At 45.9% G+C, this 16,376-nt stretch overlaps 1 protein-coding gene across 2 annotated transcripts in view; it reads right to left on the bottom strand.

Annotated features, from left to right (window-relative positions):
* The window catches only part of TTLL13 (tubulin tyrosine ligase like 13), a 309,143-nt gene that overhangs the window by 269,920 nt on the left and 22,847 nt on the right, over positions 1 to 16,376 (bottom strand). For both annotated transcript variants that reach the window (XM_069222660.1, XM_069222659.1), the window contains exon 2: positions 11,655 to 12,015. In XM_069222660.1, the coding sequence (XP_069078761.1) occupies positions 11,655 to 12,015 (361 nt within the window). The remainder of the gene's footprint in view (positions 1 to 11,654; positions 12,016 to 16,376) is intronic.

A 16,376-nucleotide genomic window follows, 5' to 3' on the forward strand; every position in this document is an offset into this window, starting at 1 on the left:
ACCAAGAGTTGTAGACACCGGCACTGGATGATACTGTGTCCGCGAGCAGATGCCAGCAAGGACAGAGCATAGTAACAGGTGAATGGAAAAGGCATACTAAAACACCGCTAGTATAATGGCCAATAGCAGTGTACATGAAGAGGAAAGTCAGAGCTCATTGGTAAGTGCAACTCAAGCAAAAGGATCTGCATCAAGTTAGAGGAATCTCAGTGCTATGCTCTGTCATGCCCAGTCACAAATTAAACAACAATTCTATGTTGACTGAAAGGAAAGTGGAACTAGTGCTCTTGTGCCTAGGTGCGCTAACGGAACACTGACAATATTGATGGTCACAAGCAAAAACTGTAAGCAGTATGCTACTCTGTTAAAAAAACAACCAGAATTGAAAGAAGGCATGCCAAAAAACTGGCAGCACTTACCCGGGTAGGAAGACGGTCAGAAAATGCTTGCAGAAGGAGCACCCTCAATCTGGGAATCCTCCTTCTGGCGAGAGATACACAAAGCGCCATTGTCAGGAGCGTCAGATAATGGGGTCCCGTGGGGTACATCCCACTGATGTCTTCCCCTGGGGTTTTTCGGGCATGTGGTACAGGTAAAGGGATTTGTGGGTGGCCATTGGTTAGTGTAGGTCCGTGGGTGTGGCAAAAGTAACCGTTAGATCACTGTCGCCTGGGGGTCACCCTCTTTCTAAAGGTAGGTGGTCCTGAGGTAGGAGTCTTGCAATTTGGATTCCTAGCGTAGGCCTGAGTTGTTGCTTAAATATAAAACTCTTATTGCTTATAAGCAATCGTGAGACGCTGCCATAGCGGATAAAAAACAGACGGTGAGGGAAGCTTTGAGGGTGCTTTACAAGGCAGGGAGGGAGGATTTGCTACAGCCTGAGGTAATGTCCCAGGTGTGGGTAGGAATTCTGTGACCAAAACGCTCAGCGGTGAGTGGGGTCATGGCTGCTGTATTGGCGTGTTCACCACCACAGCCTAAGGTTAGGGTGAGGGTTTCTGTGGAAGAAAGGCCCCAAGAAGAAGTAACAGTCCCCTCAGGTTATAATGCAATCAGGCTTACCTTGGTCGAGCCGAGTTTGCGGGTCGGCCGGAAAGCGTGCTTCTAGCTTGAAGAGGCGGCTGCCGGCTTCAGGCAATGCAAGGCGGCTGGCTCGAGCAGTGTCGGCGCCGACCTACGTGGAGTCTGGAGGTGGTGTCAGGGCACCAGGTGGCAGAGCAGTGATAGCACGTCATGTTAGACGCGAGCGTTCATGACATCACCATATTAGAAAGTGAGGCTGGACTTGAGCCTACACCGAGAAGTGCTCAGGTAAACAGGTCTATGAAGAAACGGAGGGATGAGCGTCCCTTGAGAGCAGGTACATTTTACATTGGCCAGGAATTTATGATGAATGGGCAAAGCATGCCCCTGGGCAAAGCATGGCTCAGAGAATGGGGTTCTGGTTTCACCAGTTGGTATGAAACAAGACAGGCCAATTAATTTGAGTAAATCCAAAAGGATACATCAGAATGCAAGCAAACAAGGTTTAGCTGGAAGGGACAGTCTAGATAGAAATAACCAAGTGTGTCATCAGGGTAATAGAGGAGGGGTCAGGTCAGGATAAAACTGAGTGTCCTTTTGCTAATCAAGTAGACCTCATGACCACCCATCCCACAGTTTGGAGCAACCTGCAGAGCAACGCAGGGACAATGCCACATAGAGCGTGGAGCTGTGACCACAGACAGTGGGAGAGGTCGGGAACGGCCTTTGGAACCCAGAACGACTAGAGGGAGAGGTCAGCGGAGACCATTCTGACAGTGAGGGAAGGAGCTGTGCAGAGGAAACCAATGGATGGGAGTGATATTGATCGGAGGGTGTTTGAAGGAAGAGTTGGGGTTGGGGTTGGTGAGAGGCCTGGAGAGGGTTCTTTAGATGGGCAAGATATGGAATGCAAATTAGACTATGAAGAGGAGGAGGAGGAAGAATTGGAAGAAGGGGAAATTCCAAATTGAAAGGCCACAATAAAGGAACCAGCAGGGGAGATCGGGGGTGGGTGGAAACTAATGCTTCTTGTCCTAGAGTTTCTCTTCAGGTAGACAGCAAAAAGAGCACAACAACTGGGGGAAAATCACTGAGAGCAGGGTGAGGAGGACGAGAGCGGGTGGAAAACGTTAGAACAAGGCAAAGATTACAATAGAGTTTTGGGCACCAATTACAAACGTCAAGAGTAGATGTTGGAGTAGGGCCATCTGGAGTGGAGAAAGGGGTAGGTTCAGACGGTGATGAAGGGGGTAGAAAAGGGAGAGCCCAAAAACAGGGGACAAAGGAGCCCTCCAGAAAGGAGGACTTAGGTCGAGGGAGAAAGGTTCAGAAGGGAAAAGAATGGGAAGGACTCTTCACAAGAGAAAAAGTCTTCAAAAGATGAAAAGAAATCAGGACAATCTAAAGGGGAAGTGGATAAGATATCCGTTTTAGGTAGCTTCCATACATGGGGGTTTCCATGCCAATAGCGGCTCATCTTTCGCAGGCAACGAAAGATAAAATATGGAAAGGTGAGTTTATCAATGTTTATAAATTGTTACATAGAGAAATACAAGCGAAGGAAGGTTCCAGGGAAGAAGCGTGGGAGTTAGCTAGACGCCCCAAGATTCCTACCAACATTGACACGTGGACATCAGCGTTTTTCATATTCACCAGTGTTTAATGTGAAAAAGTTCCTGACAGGTCGCTAGCCATTTTCAAATACATGGACACCATTAGAAAGGCTCATGCTGAGTTAGGGGCCTATGCATGGCTTCATTATGATGAAGAGTTTGGGGCAAGGAGAGTTTTGAAGCCTGACAAACCTTAGGGTGAGGTGGTTAATGAATTGTGGGTCCAATGGATGTATCCACAAAGACCACCACCTTCTATGCATACTGCGGGTGGCCTAGAGGTACCCTCCAGGGAAAACCCACCCTGGAAGGGGTGGGCACATGGAACAAAGGGCAGGTCAGTATCTAGGGGGCTTGCTGGAACTACAATAGAGGCTTTTGCAACAAGGCCATGTGTAAATACAAACACGAGTGTTCTAAGTGCGGGGGAGGCATGAAGTGCTGCAATGTTATGGGGTACAAGGAGGATCAGCAGGCCAATGTAGGGCGGCTACATGGGATCTGGAAAAAAGGCCTTCTTCTCCAGTTACTGTAGACGTTTTGCTTTAATGACTGGCATTCTACCCTAACAGGGAAGGGGCAGCAACGCTCCATTTGGGTTTTCAGTTGAGTTTTTGTTTAGGTTTTCAAGGTCCCAGGTGCAGATGCTTTGCAGACAATTTACTCTCAGCTATGCAGCATCCAATAGTAGTGCAAGCAAAACTAGAAAAATAAGTTTCTGGAGGGAGGATGGCAGGCCCTTTCAGTGTGTGGCCCTTGCCGGATCTCAGGGTTTCACCGCTGGGGTGGTACCTAAGAAGATGGTAGGTGAGTTCAAGCTAATTCATCATTTGTCTTAGCCAGACGGGGCATCTGTTGTAGGAAAGTACCATCCTGCCTGGCATGTTACCCCCATATTTCACTGTATATTTGTTGTTTTAGTTGTATCTGTCACTGGGACCCTGCCAGCCAGGGCCCCAGTGCTCATAAGTGTGCCCTGTATGTGTTCCCTGTGTGATTACTAACTGTCTCACTGAGGCTCTGCTAACCAGAACCTCAGAGGTTATGCTCTCTCTTTGCTTCCAAATTGTCACTAACAGGCTAGTGACCAATTTCATCAATTTACATTGGCATACTGGAACACCCTTATAATTCCCTAGTATATGGTGCTAAGGTACCCAGGGTATTGGGGCCCCAGGAGATCCCTATGAGCTGCAGCATTTCTTTTGCCACCCATAGGGAGCTCTGACAATTCTTACACAGGCCTGCCACTGCAGCCTGAGTGAAATAACGTCCACGTTATTTCACAGCCCTTTATCACTGCACTTAAGTAACTTATAAGTCACCTATCTGTCTAACCTTTACCTGGTAAAAGTTGGGTGCTAAGTTACTTAGGGGGTGATTCTAACTCTGGCGGGCGGCGGAGGCCGCCCGCCAGAGTTCCCCCTCCAGAATACCGCACCGCGGTCATTAGACCGCTGCGGGTATTCTGGGTTTTACACTGGGCTGGTGGGCGACAGCCAAAAGGCCGCCTGCCAGCCCAGTGTAAAACTACCTTCCCACGAGGACGCCGGCTCCGAATGGAGCCGGCGGAGTGGGAAGGTGCGACGGGTGCAGTGGCACCCGTCGCGAATTTCACTGTCTGCAATGCAGACAGTGAAATTCATTGTAGGGCCCTCTTACGGGCAGACTATGGCATGGGCACTGCAGGGGCACCAAGACACCCCATACCGCCATCCTGTTCCTGGCGAGCGAACCTCCAGGAACAGGATGGCGGTATGGGGTGTCTGAATCCCCATGGCGGCGCAGCGCGCTGCGCCGCCATGGCGAATTCAGAAGGGCAGCGGAAAACCGGCGGGAGACCGCTGGTTTTCCACTTCTGACCGCGGCCGAACCGCCGCGGTCAGAATGCCCTGCGGGGCACCGCCAGCCTGTTGGCGGTGCCCCCGTCATTTTAGCCCTGGCGGTCGACGACCGCCAGGGTTAGAATGACCCCCTTAGTGTGTGGGCACCCTGGCACTAGCCAAGGTGCTCCCACATTGTTCAGGGCAAATTACCCGGACTTTGTGAGTGCGGGGACACCATTACACGCGTGCACTATACATATGTCACCACATATGTATAGCGTCACAATGGTAACTCCGAACATGGCCATGTAACATGTCTAAGATCATGGAATTGTCACCCCAATGCCATTCTGGCATTGGGGAGACAATTCCATGATCCCCTGAGTCTCTAGCACAGACCCGGGTATTGCCAAACTACCTTTCCCGGGGTTTCACTGAGCTGCTGCTGCTGCCAACCCCTCAGACAGGTTTCTGCCCTCCTGGGGTCCAGCCAGGCTTGGCCCAGGAAGGCAGAACAAAGGACTTCCTCAGAGAGAGGGTGTTACACCCTCTCCCTTTGGAAAAATGTGTCAGGGCTGGGGAGGAGTAGCCTCCCCCAGCCTCTGGAAATGCTTTGATGGGCACAGATGGTGCCCATCTCTGCATAAGCCAGTCTACACCGGTTCAGGGATCCCCCAGCCCTGCTCTGGTGCGAAACTGGACAAAGGAAAGGGGAGTGACCACTCCCCTGACCTGCACCTCCCCTGGGAGGTGCCCAGAGCTCCTCCAGTGTGATCCAGACCTCTGCCATCTTGGAAACAGAGGTGCTGCTGGCACACTGGACTGCTCTGAGTGGCCAGTGCCAGCAGGTGACGTCAGAGACTCCTTCTGATAGGCTCTTACCTGTGTTGCTAGCCTATTCTCCTTCCTAAGTATCCAAACCTCCTTTTCTGGCTATTTAGAGTCTTCTTTAGATAACGAATGCAAGAGCTCATCAGAGTTCCTCTGCATCTCTCTCTTCACCTTCTGCCAAGGAATCGACCGCTGACTGCTCTGGACACCTGCAAAACTGCAACAAAGTAGCAAAGACAACTACTGCAACCTTGTATCGCTGATCCGGCCGCCTTCTCGTCTGTTTTCCTGGTGGTGCATGCTGTGGGGGTAGTCTGCCTCCTCTCTGCACTAGAAGCTCCGAAGAAATCTCCCGTGGGTCGACGGAATCTTCCCCCTGCAACCGCAGGCACAAAAAGACTGCATCACCGGTCCTCTGGGTCCCCTCTCAGCACGACAAGCGTGGTCCCTGGAACTCAGCAACTCTGTCCCAGTGACTCCCACAGTCCAGTGACTCTTTAGTCCAAGTTTGGTGGAGGTGCACTCTTCCAGGATTTCCTTTGTGCACAGCCAAGCCTGGGTCCCCGACACTCTAACCTGCAGTGCACGACCTCCTGAGTTGTCCTACGGCGTCGTGGGACCTTCTTTTGTGACTTCAGGTGAGCTCCGGTTCACTCTTCTTCGTAGTGCCTGTTCCGGCACTTCTGCGGGTGCTGCTTGCTTCTGAGTGGGCTCTTTGTCTTGCTGGACACCCCCTCTGTCTCCTCACGTAATTGGCGACATCCTGGTTCCTCCTGGGCCACAACAGCATCAAAAAACCCTAACCGCGACCCCTGCAGCTAGCAAGGCTTGTTTGCGGTCTTTCTGCGTGCTTCTTCACGACATGGGACATCCATCCTCCAAAGGGGAAGTTCTTAGTCCTCTTCGTCCTTGCAGAATCCACAGCTTCTACCATCCGGTGGCAGCTTCTTTGCAACCTCAGCTGGCATTTCTTGGGCATCTGCCCACTCCCGACTTGAGTGTGACTCTTGGACTTGGTCCCCTTGTTCCACAGGTACTCTTGTCTGGAAATCCATCGTTGTTGCATTGCTGGTGTTGGTCTTCCTTGCAGAATTCCCCTATCACGACTTCTGTGCTCTCTGGGGAACTTAGGTGCACTTTACACCTACTTTTCAGGGTCTTGGGGTGGGCTATTTTTCTAACCCTCACTGTTTTCTTACAGTCCCAGCGACCCTCTACAAGCTCACATAGGTTTGGGGTCCATTCGTGGTTCGCATTCCAGTAGTAGAGTATATGGTTTGTGTTGCCCCTATACCTATGTGCTCTCATTGCAATCTATTGTGACTGTACATTGCTTGCATTGCTTTCTATTGCTATTACTGCATAATTTTGGTATGTGTACATATATCTTGTGTATATTTGCTATCCTCATACTGAGGGTACTCACTGAGATACTTTTGGCATATTGTCATAAAAATAAAGTAACTTTATTTTTAGTATATCTGTTCATTGTGTTTTCTTATGATATTGTGCATATGACACTAGTGGTATAGTGGGAGCTTTGCATGTCTCCTAGTTCAGCCTAAGCTGCTCTGCTAAGCTACCTTTTCTATCAGCCAAAGCTGCTAGACACCTCTTCTACACTAATAAGGGATACCTGGACCTGGTGCAGAGTGTAAGTACCCCTTGGTACTCACTACAAACCAGGCCAGCCTCCTACATCTGTTAATTATGTTAACGATTTCATTGCAAAGGAAGATTCAGGCGTTCAGTTTGAGTCTTTGGAAACAGCAATGGACTTGATTAGGAAGTCTGGTGTAGGGGCTGAATTAGCTAAATGTGGCATCAAGTCTGCATTTCGTCTGTTGCTAGTTCACCCTGCTGATTTTCCACTGTTGGGAATGTATTTCCAGCAACAGTCTGTTGTTAACAAAGTGCTACAGATGGGCTGTGTGTTTTTGGCAGGCTTTTTGAGTTATTTAATTTTTTCTTACAATTGTGTTTTTCAGCAAGGACAGCGCCTGACAGTGTTATTTATTACCTAGATGATTTTCTGTTTGTTGGAAAAGGCAATTCTGGAATTTGCGAGACTGCATTGAGCGAAGTTCAGGCAATGGCAAAAGATTTTGGGGTCCCACTGTCCCCTGAGAAAACAGAAGACCCCAGTACACAGCTAGTTTTCTTGGACATTGAACTGGATACAGTTAAGATGGAAGCAAGCTTGCCAGCTAATAAGGTGGAAGAACTAACCACATTGTTACAGTAGGCCTTAAGGGCAGAAAAGATGCCATTGAGGCAGTTGCAGCAGTTGTTGGGCCATCTCACATTTGCATGCAGAGTGGTAAGAGGCAGGAGAGCTTTCTATCACAGACTAGGTTTTGCAATGGCTAGCGTGTGTATCCTTCCCTCAACGCAGGGTAAGATTTTCTGCAGCAGTAAAGGTGGATTTTGAAGTTTGGCTTATGTTTTTGCAAGGTTTCAATGGTGTGTCAATTTGGGCAATTGAAGAGAATTTCCAATGGCAAATTCAGATTTTTTCAGATGCTGTAGGTTCAGATGCCTTTGCGATCTTTCGGAAAGGAAGCTGGTGTGCAGAATAGTGACCCATAGAATGGAAAGAAGAGGGCAGGAGCATTGCCTTTTTTTAAGTTTTCCCTTTATTGGTTGCTTTAGCAGTATGGGGAGAAAGATTGGCAAACAAAACTGTGCTATTCTGTGTAGACAACAGAACAGGGGTCGAGCTAGTAAATGGGCAAAAGGTAAAGGATAAGACTCTACTCAAGTTGTTGCAGCACTTTATGTTGGGATGATTAGTGCATAACATTGTTTTTCGCATTCACCATGTGCCAGGCAAGGATAATGACACTGCGGACACTTTGTCTCATTCACAGTGGCAGAAATTCTGTGGTTTGGCACCCGGAGCGGATCTACAGAAGACAATGGTACCTCAAGAGGTTTGGGACCTGGCACAATGAGGATACTGGACCTAGTGGGAAAATATATTGCTTTAAGTACCCCGAAGGCATACAAGAGAGCATGGGCTGAGTTTCTGAGCAGTGGAGCTATTTATAAGTCTGACTCGGAGCATTCTGCAGGGGAAATGATTAATGACGTTGTGAGATTTATCATGGCTAATACAGAGAAGAGAAAGTGTCAGCCACCAGTACAGCGGGAAAGCTCGTAGGTATTAGTTTTTATGGGAAAATCTTCTGGGGATATGAACCATCGGCAGGTGAGTTGGGGAAAATAATTATATCAGGTTGGGCGAGGGATTCTGAAATAAGGAGGGGACCGATTACCATGGGTAAGTTACTTCAGCTCACTCAAGGCTTGCAACAAGTCTGCTTTTCGGATTATGAGTATAAACTATTCAGGCTTTGTATGACCTGCTTATTTTGGGGGATTTCAGGATTTCAGAGTTGATGATAGGAAAAAAGGATGGAGGCTTGGCAGTGGAACATGTCAAAGCGACAGGTAAGGCTATAAGAATCACGTTAACCAATTCCAAGAAGGATCAGGCAGGAAGGGTAGCAATATTTTGTTCTACAAGAACGGGGTGGTATGCTCAGTGGTTGCATGGCACCAATTCAAGCAAGTAGGTGGGCCGAAGGGTTATTTGTGTTCAGACATCAGAATGAGTCTAGACTAACAGCGTGACCAGTGTTAGCAGTTATGAGGAAAATCCTGGAATCATTGGAGGGAAACTCCAGGGAAATTTGGTACTCATTCATTCCGTATTGGTGCAGCATCAGAAGAGGCAGGGTTGTTTTTTTTGGTGCAAGAGTTACGCACAATCATTTCTGAGCAATTATACATACCTGTGGATTACCCAAGATATTCATGTTTGGATTTGTTCACAACAGAATTATTCATTTGATCTAAGACTCAGGTATTTAGATTAATTCAATACAGGATTTGCCTGGTTCACCCTTTATGTGTGCAAATGGGTTCCGTGTGAAAAATTGTGACAAGTTTATGCTTTATACCATGTTCACATGGATATATGGGTAGCTCTTATTTTTTATAATTACCTCTAAAAGTAAAGCATACCATTCTAACATAAACCAGCAGAGTTAGTTCATCCAGATGACTACTGGCCCCCAGAATATTTTACACACTGCCACTGGCAGAGCTTCAGATGTCTCAATCGTATCTAGTGCTGCAATGATAGATACACATGACTGGTAAGTAAAAACATTGCTTTAGTCTGGGAGGGAAATGGGCCCCAAACATATTAATGCAGGCATTTGTTCCATACGTCCCTATGGGAGGATAAGTTAAAAGTGTAATATGTTGTGATACATACCTTGATAATAGCGGCCAAGAAGACAGTGGTAAGCCTTACCATGAAAAACAGTAAAAAAGATACTGGCACAACGATGTTTCCTGCATGGCATAGGGGCACATTCCCCTGCCCTTAGCGCACGTACTATGTGTATATCTAAAATCCTGACTTTTTTATTTTCGCACTGGTGTCACACTAATCTAGGTGTGTGGATAAAGGCCTAGGTCTATCTCTGATAATGCGAGTTCCAAAACGTCCTTTGACCTGGAAAGGCTAGCGAGTGTACCCTTAGAGTGGACAGAGGACTACTGTTACTGTCTTGGGCATAGTAAATAAAGCAGTTGTTATAGCGTTGCATGTTTTGGAGAGTGATAGTGATAGAAACTGAGGCTTAACCACACCTTTTTATGTGGGATACCTAGTGTGTAGGCTATAGGCCCCTACTGTGTAACATTCTGCTATTATATGAGCGTCCAGAATCTTGCACTGGCACTCTGAGTGTGCATGTGTAGTGTATATGTAACACATGCACAGTAGTAAGAGTCGGTGTGTCTGTGAGTCTGAATACTGGAGCCCATGGGATCCATGTTGGATGCCCCTGCCTTCCCGTGGCACAGATGTGGGATGAGGACCACTTTCCCTGACCGTGGAAAGGAACTGAGAAGGACACTTGAATGAGAGCCACAACAAACCAGTTGTGAAGGTTGAGACAGGGGATTCACATAGCCTGTCAAGAAAATGTATAAAAACGAGGTTCTTAAACCACCCCACTTTGTTCCAGCTTCCGGTCCTTCATGACCAAGGAAGGGAAAGCTCAAAAGAGTAGTCAAAGGACAGCTGTGTGACCATGGCTGGAGTTTGCCTGACAGCCAATCTCCCAGGGATGAGAGGACATCACCTGAAGTCTGTTTGCTGGAAGGGTGAGGTTCTACCTAGTGCTTAGAAATCTGCCTACTTGCTATGAGAGGGACGGGTCTGCCTAGGCCTGCAGAAGAAGAGACTGTCGCAGAGAAACATTCCATTGTATCCCTAGGATTGAGGAATATCTAGAGAAGACTGACTACATGAGGGCAAAGCTGGGAGTGACCGGAGAGATAAAGGCTTCCCTTGGTCTCTCACAAAACGTTCCTGGCAGGATTCGGTCAAACATTCATGACAGCTTTGAACTAACTGGGACTGCATTGGCCCAGTTGGAAGTGCATCTGCTGTGCTATGGTGACTATGTCAGCCTGATCAGGGCTGAAACTGACTGCATCAGCCCAGTCGGGCTGCATCTGTTGTGGTGACTATGCTTGCCCAATTGGAGTTACAACTGCTATGGCAACCGAGACTCCCAAGCCGAGGCCTGTACCTGCGGTGGCCAAATAACCTAGTTGGAGGCTCACTCACATCTCGTGGCCAGGCAGAGCAGCATCAGCCAGGCCCACACCTGTGCGTCAGCCCCATGGCTCTCCATTGAACTGAAGCAGACGGGTGAATGCACAGAGATGCAGTCTGCACCCAGAATGTTCAGTGGTTCCTGTGATTGTCTTCTCTTGCCATACGCCACTATCTGCAGGAGGACAGAGAAACTGCTGGATCCACTCTGGAGAAATGTGGGAGAGAATAATGCATTACCTACATTCACGCTACTGCACCATTCATGCTTTTGCCCCAACTGGGGTGGACACTGAAGTTATTGTGCCTGTTGATTGAGTGCTGAGTTCTGAGCCTGTGCTCTCCCACACTATCTCCCTGAGGTCCCTGTTACTGCTCACCCTGCCCCAAGAGTCAAGTGCAGAAAGGGTTGTATTTGGCCCACTTTGCACAGCCATAGTAGGATGGACCATAGGACACAAATTGCAAACCTCAACCACCATGGTTGGAGCCCAGTAGCTCCTGCCTGCCATGTGGCCCCTAAACAGGGTCTGACAGAAGGAATGCTACAGCTTACTGCATCTGATAGTGCAGCCAGCAGCTGAGCAATGTAAGCCTTGTCAGCAGTGGCTCTCCAGATTTTAGTTAAAACCCCATTCAGTAATAGAGTGAAAGGAGAGGCTGTAACACTGTACCAGAAAGTTTCAGGAAAAAAAAAAAATCATAACCAAGTTTTAATACCTGCGTTTTTTCCTTTTTTTCCTTTTTCCTGCCTCAGTCTCATGTGCAGCATTCACAGCTTCTGTTCGGAACTCTGATTTTTCTGGTTTTGGCATAGGTTCTCCAGGTGTGCTGTCTTCCTTGGAAAGGTATTTTGCTTGTTGCTCTTTGATGGCTTCTGTGTTCCATTCTCTCGTCTCATTAGTGGGATTGGCCATAGGTGGAGCTGTGGGGTCCTGGTCAGGTTCTCCTGTACTTTCTGCTTCAGATTCACATTCGATCTCTTCATCTTCCTCCTCCTCTACATCTTCTTCCTCCTCAAAATCATCCTCTGTCCCATCACTCTCTTCTTCAGATTCTTCATTCATGTCTTTTGACACGTCTAATGAGTTTCAAAATAAGTCACACCATGTGAAATCAGTTAATTGAAAACAAAAGAAAGTGACAATGTTAAACATTTAGAGGCAAGGTTCAACAATATCAGAACTCTAACACATGCGTATTGGAGCAGTGCAATGGCACGCTCTGGCAATCCCTGAGATATGGGCTAGTAATAGTAAATTGGGAGGGCTCGTTTTGATCACTTACCAATGTGAACCTTGAATTACAAGCCTTTTCTATTGATAAACTCTAAAACTAGATACTGGACAAGCTGCTAGTAAATATTATCTTGTAAGGACAACCATTAATAATGAATAAAGAAAGGTGTCTTTGAGGTGATAAGTGTGCTATCTAAAAACTTTAAATACATAAATAAGGATGATGAACAGGGATGCACACTGCTGAGGGAGAATACATGGAGGAACTGGCAAGGTCTGTAGGTTTGAGGTAGATATGTGAAATGCTCCTGTATTAATCAGCCAACAATTTTATTTTAAAGTACTTTAAAATCGTTTCCATACAGAAATCATCATGGAAGTAGAATTATTTACTGAATATAGATATAGCAATGCTTTGCGTGGACAAAAGGTTAACTTATACAGTTGGTTTCATCAAAAAAATTGTTACTGATTTATTTAGTTATGTAGTTATTTATTTAACCGTTTTTATAGCGTTTATGCATTAATGAAAGTGTAACAACACTTTACATGGAACACAAGTTTCAAAACGGTTACATTAACATTGTTAGACTTGACATCTTTTGCATGGCATTCCCTCAAAGTTGTCTGCCTTCACTCCTTTTGGTTTGCTGAATTCGTTGTTGCTGGTTTTACGACTCTGTGCACAATACAACTGCTAACCAGTGCTAAAGTGCTTCTGCCCTCGCCTTCCTGCATGGTATAATTGGACTGCGCCTAATTGTCACATTTTATTTATTTGTAAGTTCCTAGTAAATGGATTCTGGAGGCGGCACTTTCTGGTTGACTGAGGAGAGGCCCTAGCCAGGCAGAACCTACCACTCCCGTCAGGGGTGGGTGATTACACTCACTGTATAACCTGCGCTCACCCTTGGGTAGCTTGGCACAGAACAGTCAGGCTTTTCGCAGGGGCAATGTGTAAACCATTGGCACAGCACTGCTACACAACAAATACACTCCCATTGACTAACACTGGGTTACCTTATTGTCTTTAATAAGAGCTAACTTTAGATTGGGAGCAGATAGAAATATACTGTTTACACTAAAATTAATTGTAATTTAATATCATCTTTAATGGTAAAGTGGGATGTTAAGTTGGAATTCTGAAAATGTCACTTTTAGAAAATTCCCATTTTCTGTCCTCAACCATTTCTATCTTCTGTCATTATCCTCGGTCATATGACTGTGAATAGCTCTGCTGCTGGGGTTTGAATATTGCTTTCAGACACTAACAGAAAGGAGGCTTAGATTTGTGTAGGATGGGCCATTCTTGCAGGATGAATGGGAGGGGCTGTGCCTGGCAATGCAAGCACTAAAGGGATTTGCCTCCTGCACACACAAATTAATCTAACACCATGCCTGCTGTGCCTTTTGTCACCCCTAGACAGTTTACATTCTGGACAGGGGAAGGGGAAGAACTTTCCAGAACCAGATGTGGGAGTGGGAATCCCCCATAAAAAGGCTGGCACCAGATATAAATATTGGACCACCATAGCCACCCAGCAGAACACTTCTGGATCTGAAAAAGTTACAGAAGAAGAATGGACCTCCTGTTTGAAGGGCTGCCTTCCTATATGAGAAGGAAGGCTGGATCAGCCTGCCTTCATCCCAGGCTAACCAGAGTAACTCTAAGGATCAGTATGCTGACCTCCTGAGTGAGCTACAGGGCCACAGCAAGCTTCAGAGGCCTCACTGAACCTGCCTCGACCTGCAACTAGACCTGACTGAGCTCTTCTGGCCTCTGCTAGAGTGAGTCCCTGATCCCCTTGAAGTGCCTCCTTAGGTCCTGGACCCTTGCCTGAATCAGAGTGTACTCTTCCCAAAGAAAAGGTGAAAATCCTGAAGTCGGGGTTCCTCGCGAACGAGCCTGTGAATGCAAAAACTCTGTCGCCCGAGACAACCGTCAACGCAAAACTCAAAAAGAACTCTATTCTTCGCTCCGACAATGAGAATCAGTGGTGACCCTTAAAACGAGACCTGCACTTTGCAATACAGCAACATCAGCCAACAGTGATCTCCAACACAAAGCTACAACAATGACTGTCCACGACGCTCAACCGACTCTTTGCCTACAGCAACGCCATCCACAAAGCTCCGCCTGCTCCTCCCAGCCTCCTCCATCATGAAAGGAACTCTTTGCGCTGGACTTTGAAAGTAACTTTTCAGTATGACTAATTTAGTCCCTTTATCTGACCGAGGCTCAATTGCTGTCGGACTGAACTTGTGACGTTCCCTGGTCTAGCATGACCAGATGACTGTAAGTGGTGCTTTGTGCTTTTAGGCACTACTTTCATTAAAAAAACAAAAATTCAATATCTCGGGTTCAACTGATTGGATTTTTGTTGTTCTGTTATCATTCTATTTATTAAAACTTACTTTTTTTAAATTTGTTTGGGATTTTTCTAGTGTTGCTTATACACTTTATTACTGTTTGTGTGCTGCATTAACACTTAACACATTGCCCCTAAGTTAAGCCTGATTGCTTTTGTGCCAGGCTATCAGAGGTCTAAGCACATATGTAAAGACTTTTGTGGTTCAACCTAAAAAGGACTGTGGTTGTTGCCTGGGTCCAATAACCAATAACCCAATTTCTTACAAACATATAGCTACTGTAAGCAGGGCCAAGGTTTGGCAGGATAACTTCACTTCTTCTTTTTCAGGGATAATCAAAACAAGTGAGCTTCTAAAAGCCATCTGAAAGAGGACGGAGAAGGTTTGAATCTCATCTCCACTAGGAGAGTTCCATAAAGAAGAATTTGCTGCTCTGAAAAATAAATGAAAAATAAATGCTGTTGGGATTGGGCTGTATTGAATCAGGGTGCTGCTAAATATAGGTCATTCCCTTTTCTTCTTTATCCACCCAAGATATTGAGTAGAATGGCCAGGTAAGACGGTGTACTCAAGTGCATTTATATACCAATGTATCCAATGTATATAGTACTGATGCATGTATATAGAGCACTCAGATACTTGGATTCTATCTGTGCACAGTGCGATAGCAGAACTTTAACTATGAAGTTATGGTGAACAGATTGTTAGGTTGATGAGAATGGAGATGGACAAGTGAGAAGCATGGTTAATAAATGGGGAGTGAATGTACTGAGGAGGAGGGTTGACATTTAAGTATGGATGATGTGTAAGGATGGATGTATGACTGCAGAGTGTGTTTGAATAATGTGTATGGTGTTGCGTGAGGATGGAAGTATAAGAAAGCAGTTAGAATGGATGAGTGAGGATGTTTAATAAGTGAGACTTGATAAGGAGTCACAGAATGGAGCTAAAGTGCTAACGGATGCAGATGGAAAATGACTGCCAATGAGGAGTGAAGAGGGTTAATCAGCCTTGATGGTCCTGAGTGAGTGAGTTCCTGCAGGATAAGATCTAAATGCTAGAGTATATCAGAGTTTCAGTACACTCATTATTTCATTAGATATGACAGTATGAAAATTCAATAGTCTTTCTGTACTACATGTATCTGGAATGTATTCCACCAAACATGGCCCCATCATTGAATATGACTGATAATTGTCTAAGATAGATTGTCTACTCTTGAGATTAAAACAATATGAAAAAGGTTTAAGAAGCTTGGGAGGGAGACTTATCAAACATATTTTCAATGGAGTACCCCTTCAAGGCCATAACATTACCACAAAATATGGGTTACACTCTGTCAACTTCACAATTAGGACTAGCAGATGCTTTAAGAGGATGTAGTAAAGATGGGAAAGTGATGAGAAAGTACAAATAATAACATTCAGCACAAACCACTGATATAATAAAATATCATATTTTTTTTAATATAAGTGGGGTTTTGGTGATGGCTAACATTCTCATCTATGAATGCTACACAGAATTATAAGTGTTACATCGATAAATAATTATAAGTTCTATTACAATTCCTTTAACTCATATGTTTTGTTTGGCTAGCACATAGAACAGATCATTCTGTGTTTTTTCAATAGGGAATGATTATTCTGGCCTTTACTGATTGACTCGGTACCTTCTCATGGAAGGCCTACTGATTTTGCTACTGCTAACAGGATTAACTACAAATAATCCTATTGACTAAGAATGTGAAGAAGTAAAAGAGAAGCATCTGCAAATGCTTATACAAAAACTACAATTATTCCTATCGATTAAGGCTGTGAAAAAGCAACAGACCAGC

The sequence above is a fragment of the Pleurodeles waltl genome, chromosome 3_1, assembly GCF_031143425.1.
Source record: "Pleurodeles waltl isolate 20211129_DDA chromosome 3_1, aPleWal1.hap1.20221129, whole genome shotgun sequence".
NCBI classification, from domain to species: Eukaryota; Metazoa; Chordata; class Amphibia; order Caudata; family Salamandridae; genus Pleurodeles; species Pleurodeles waltl.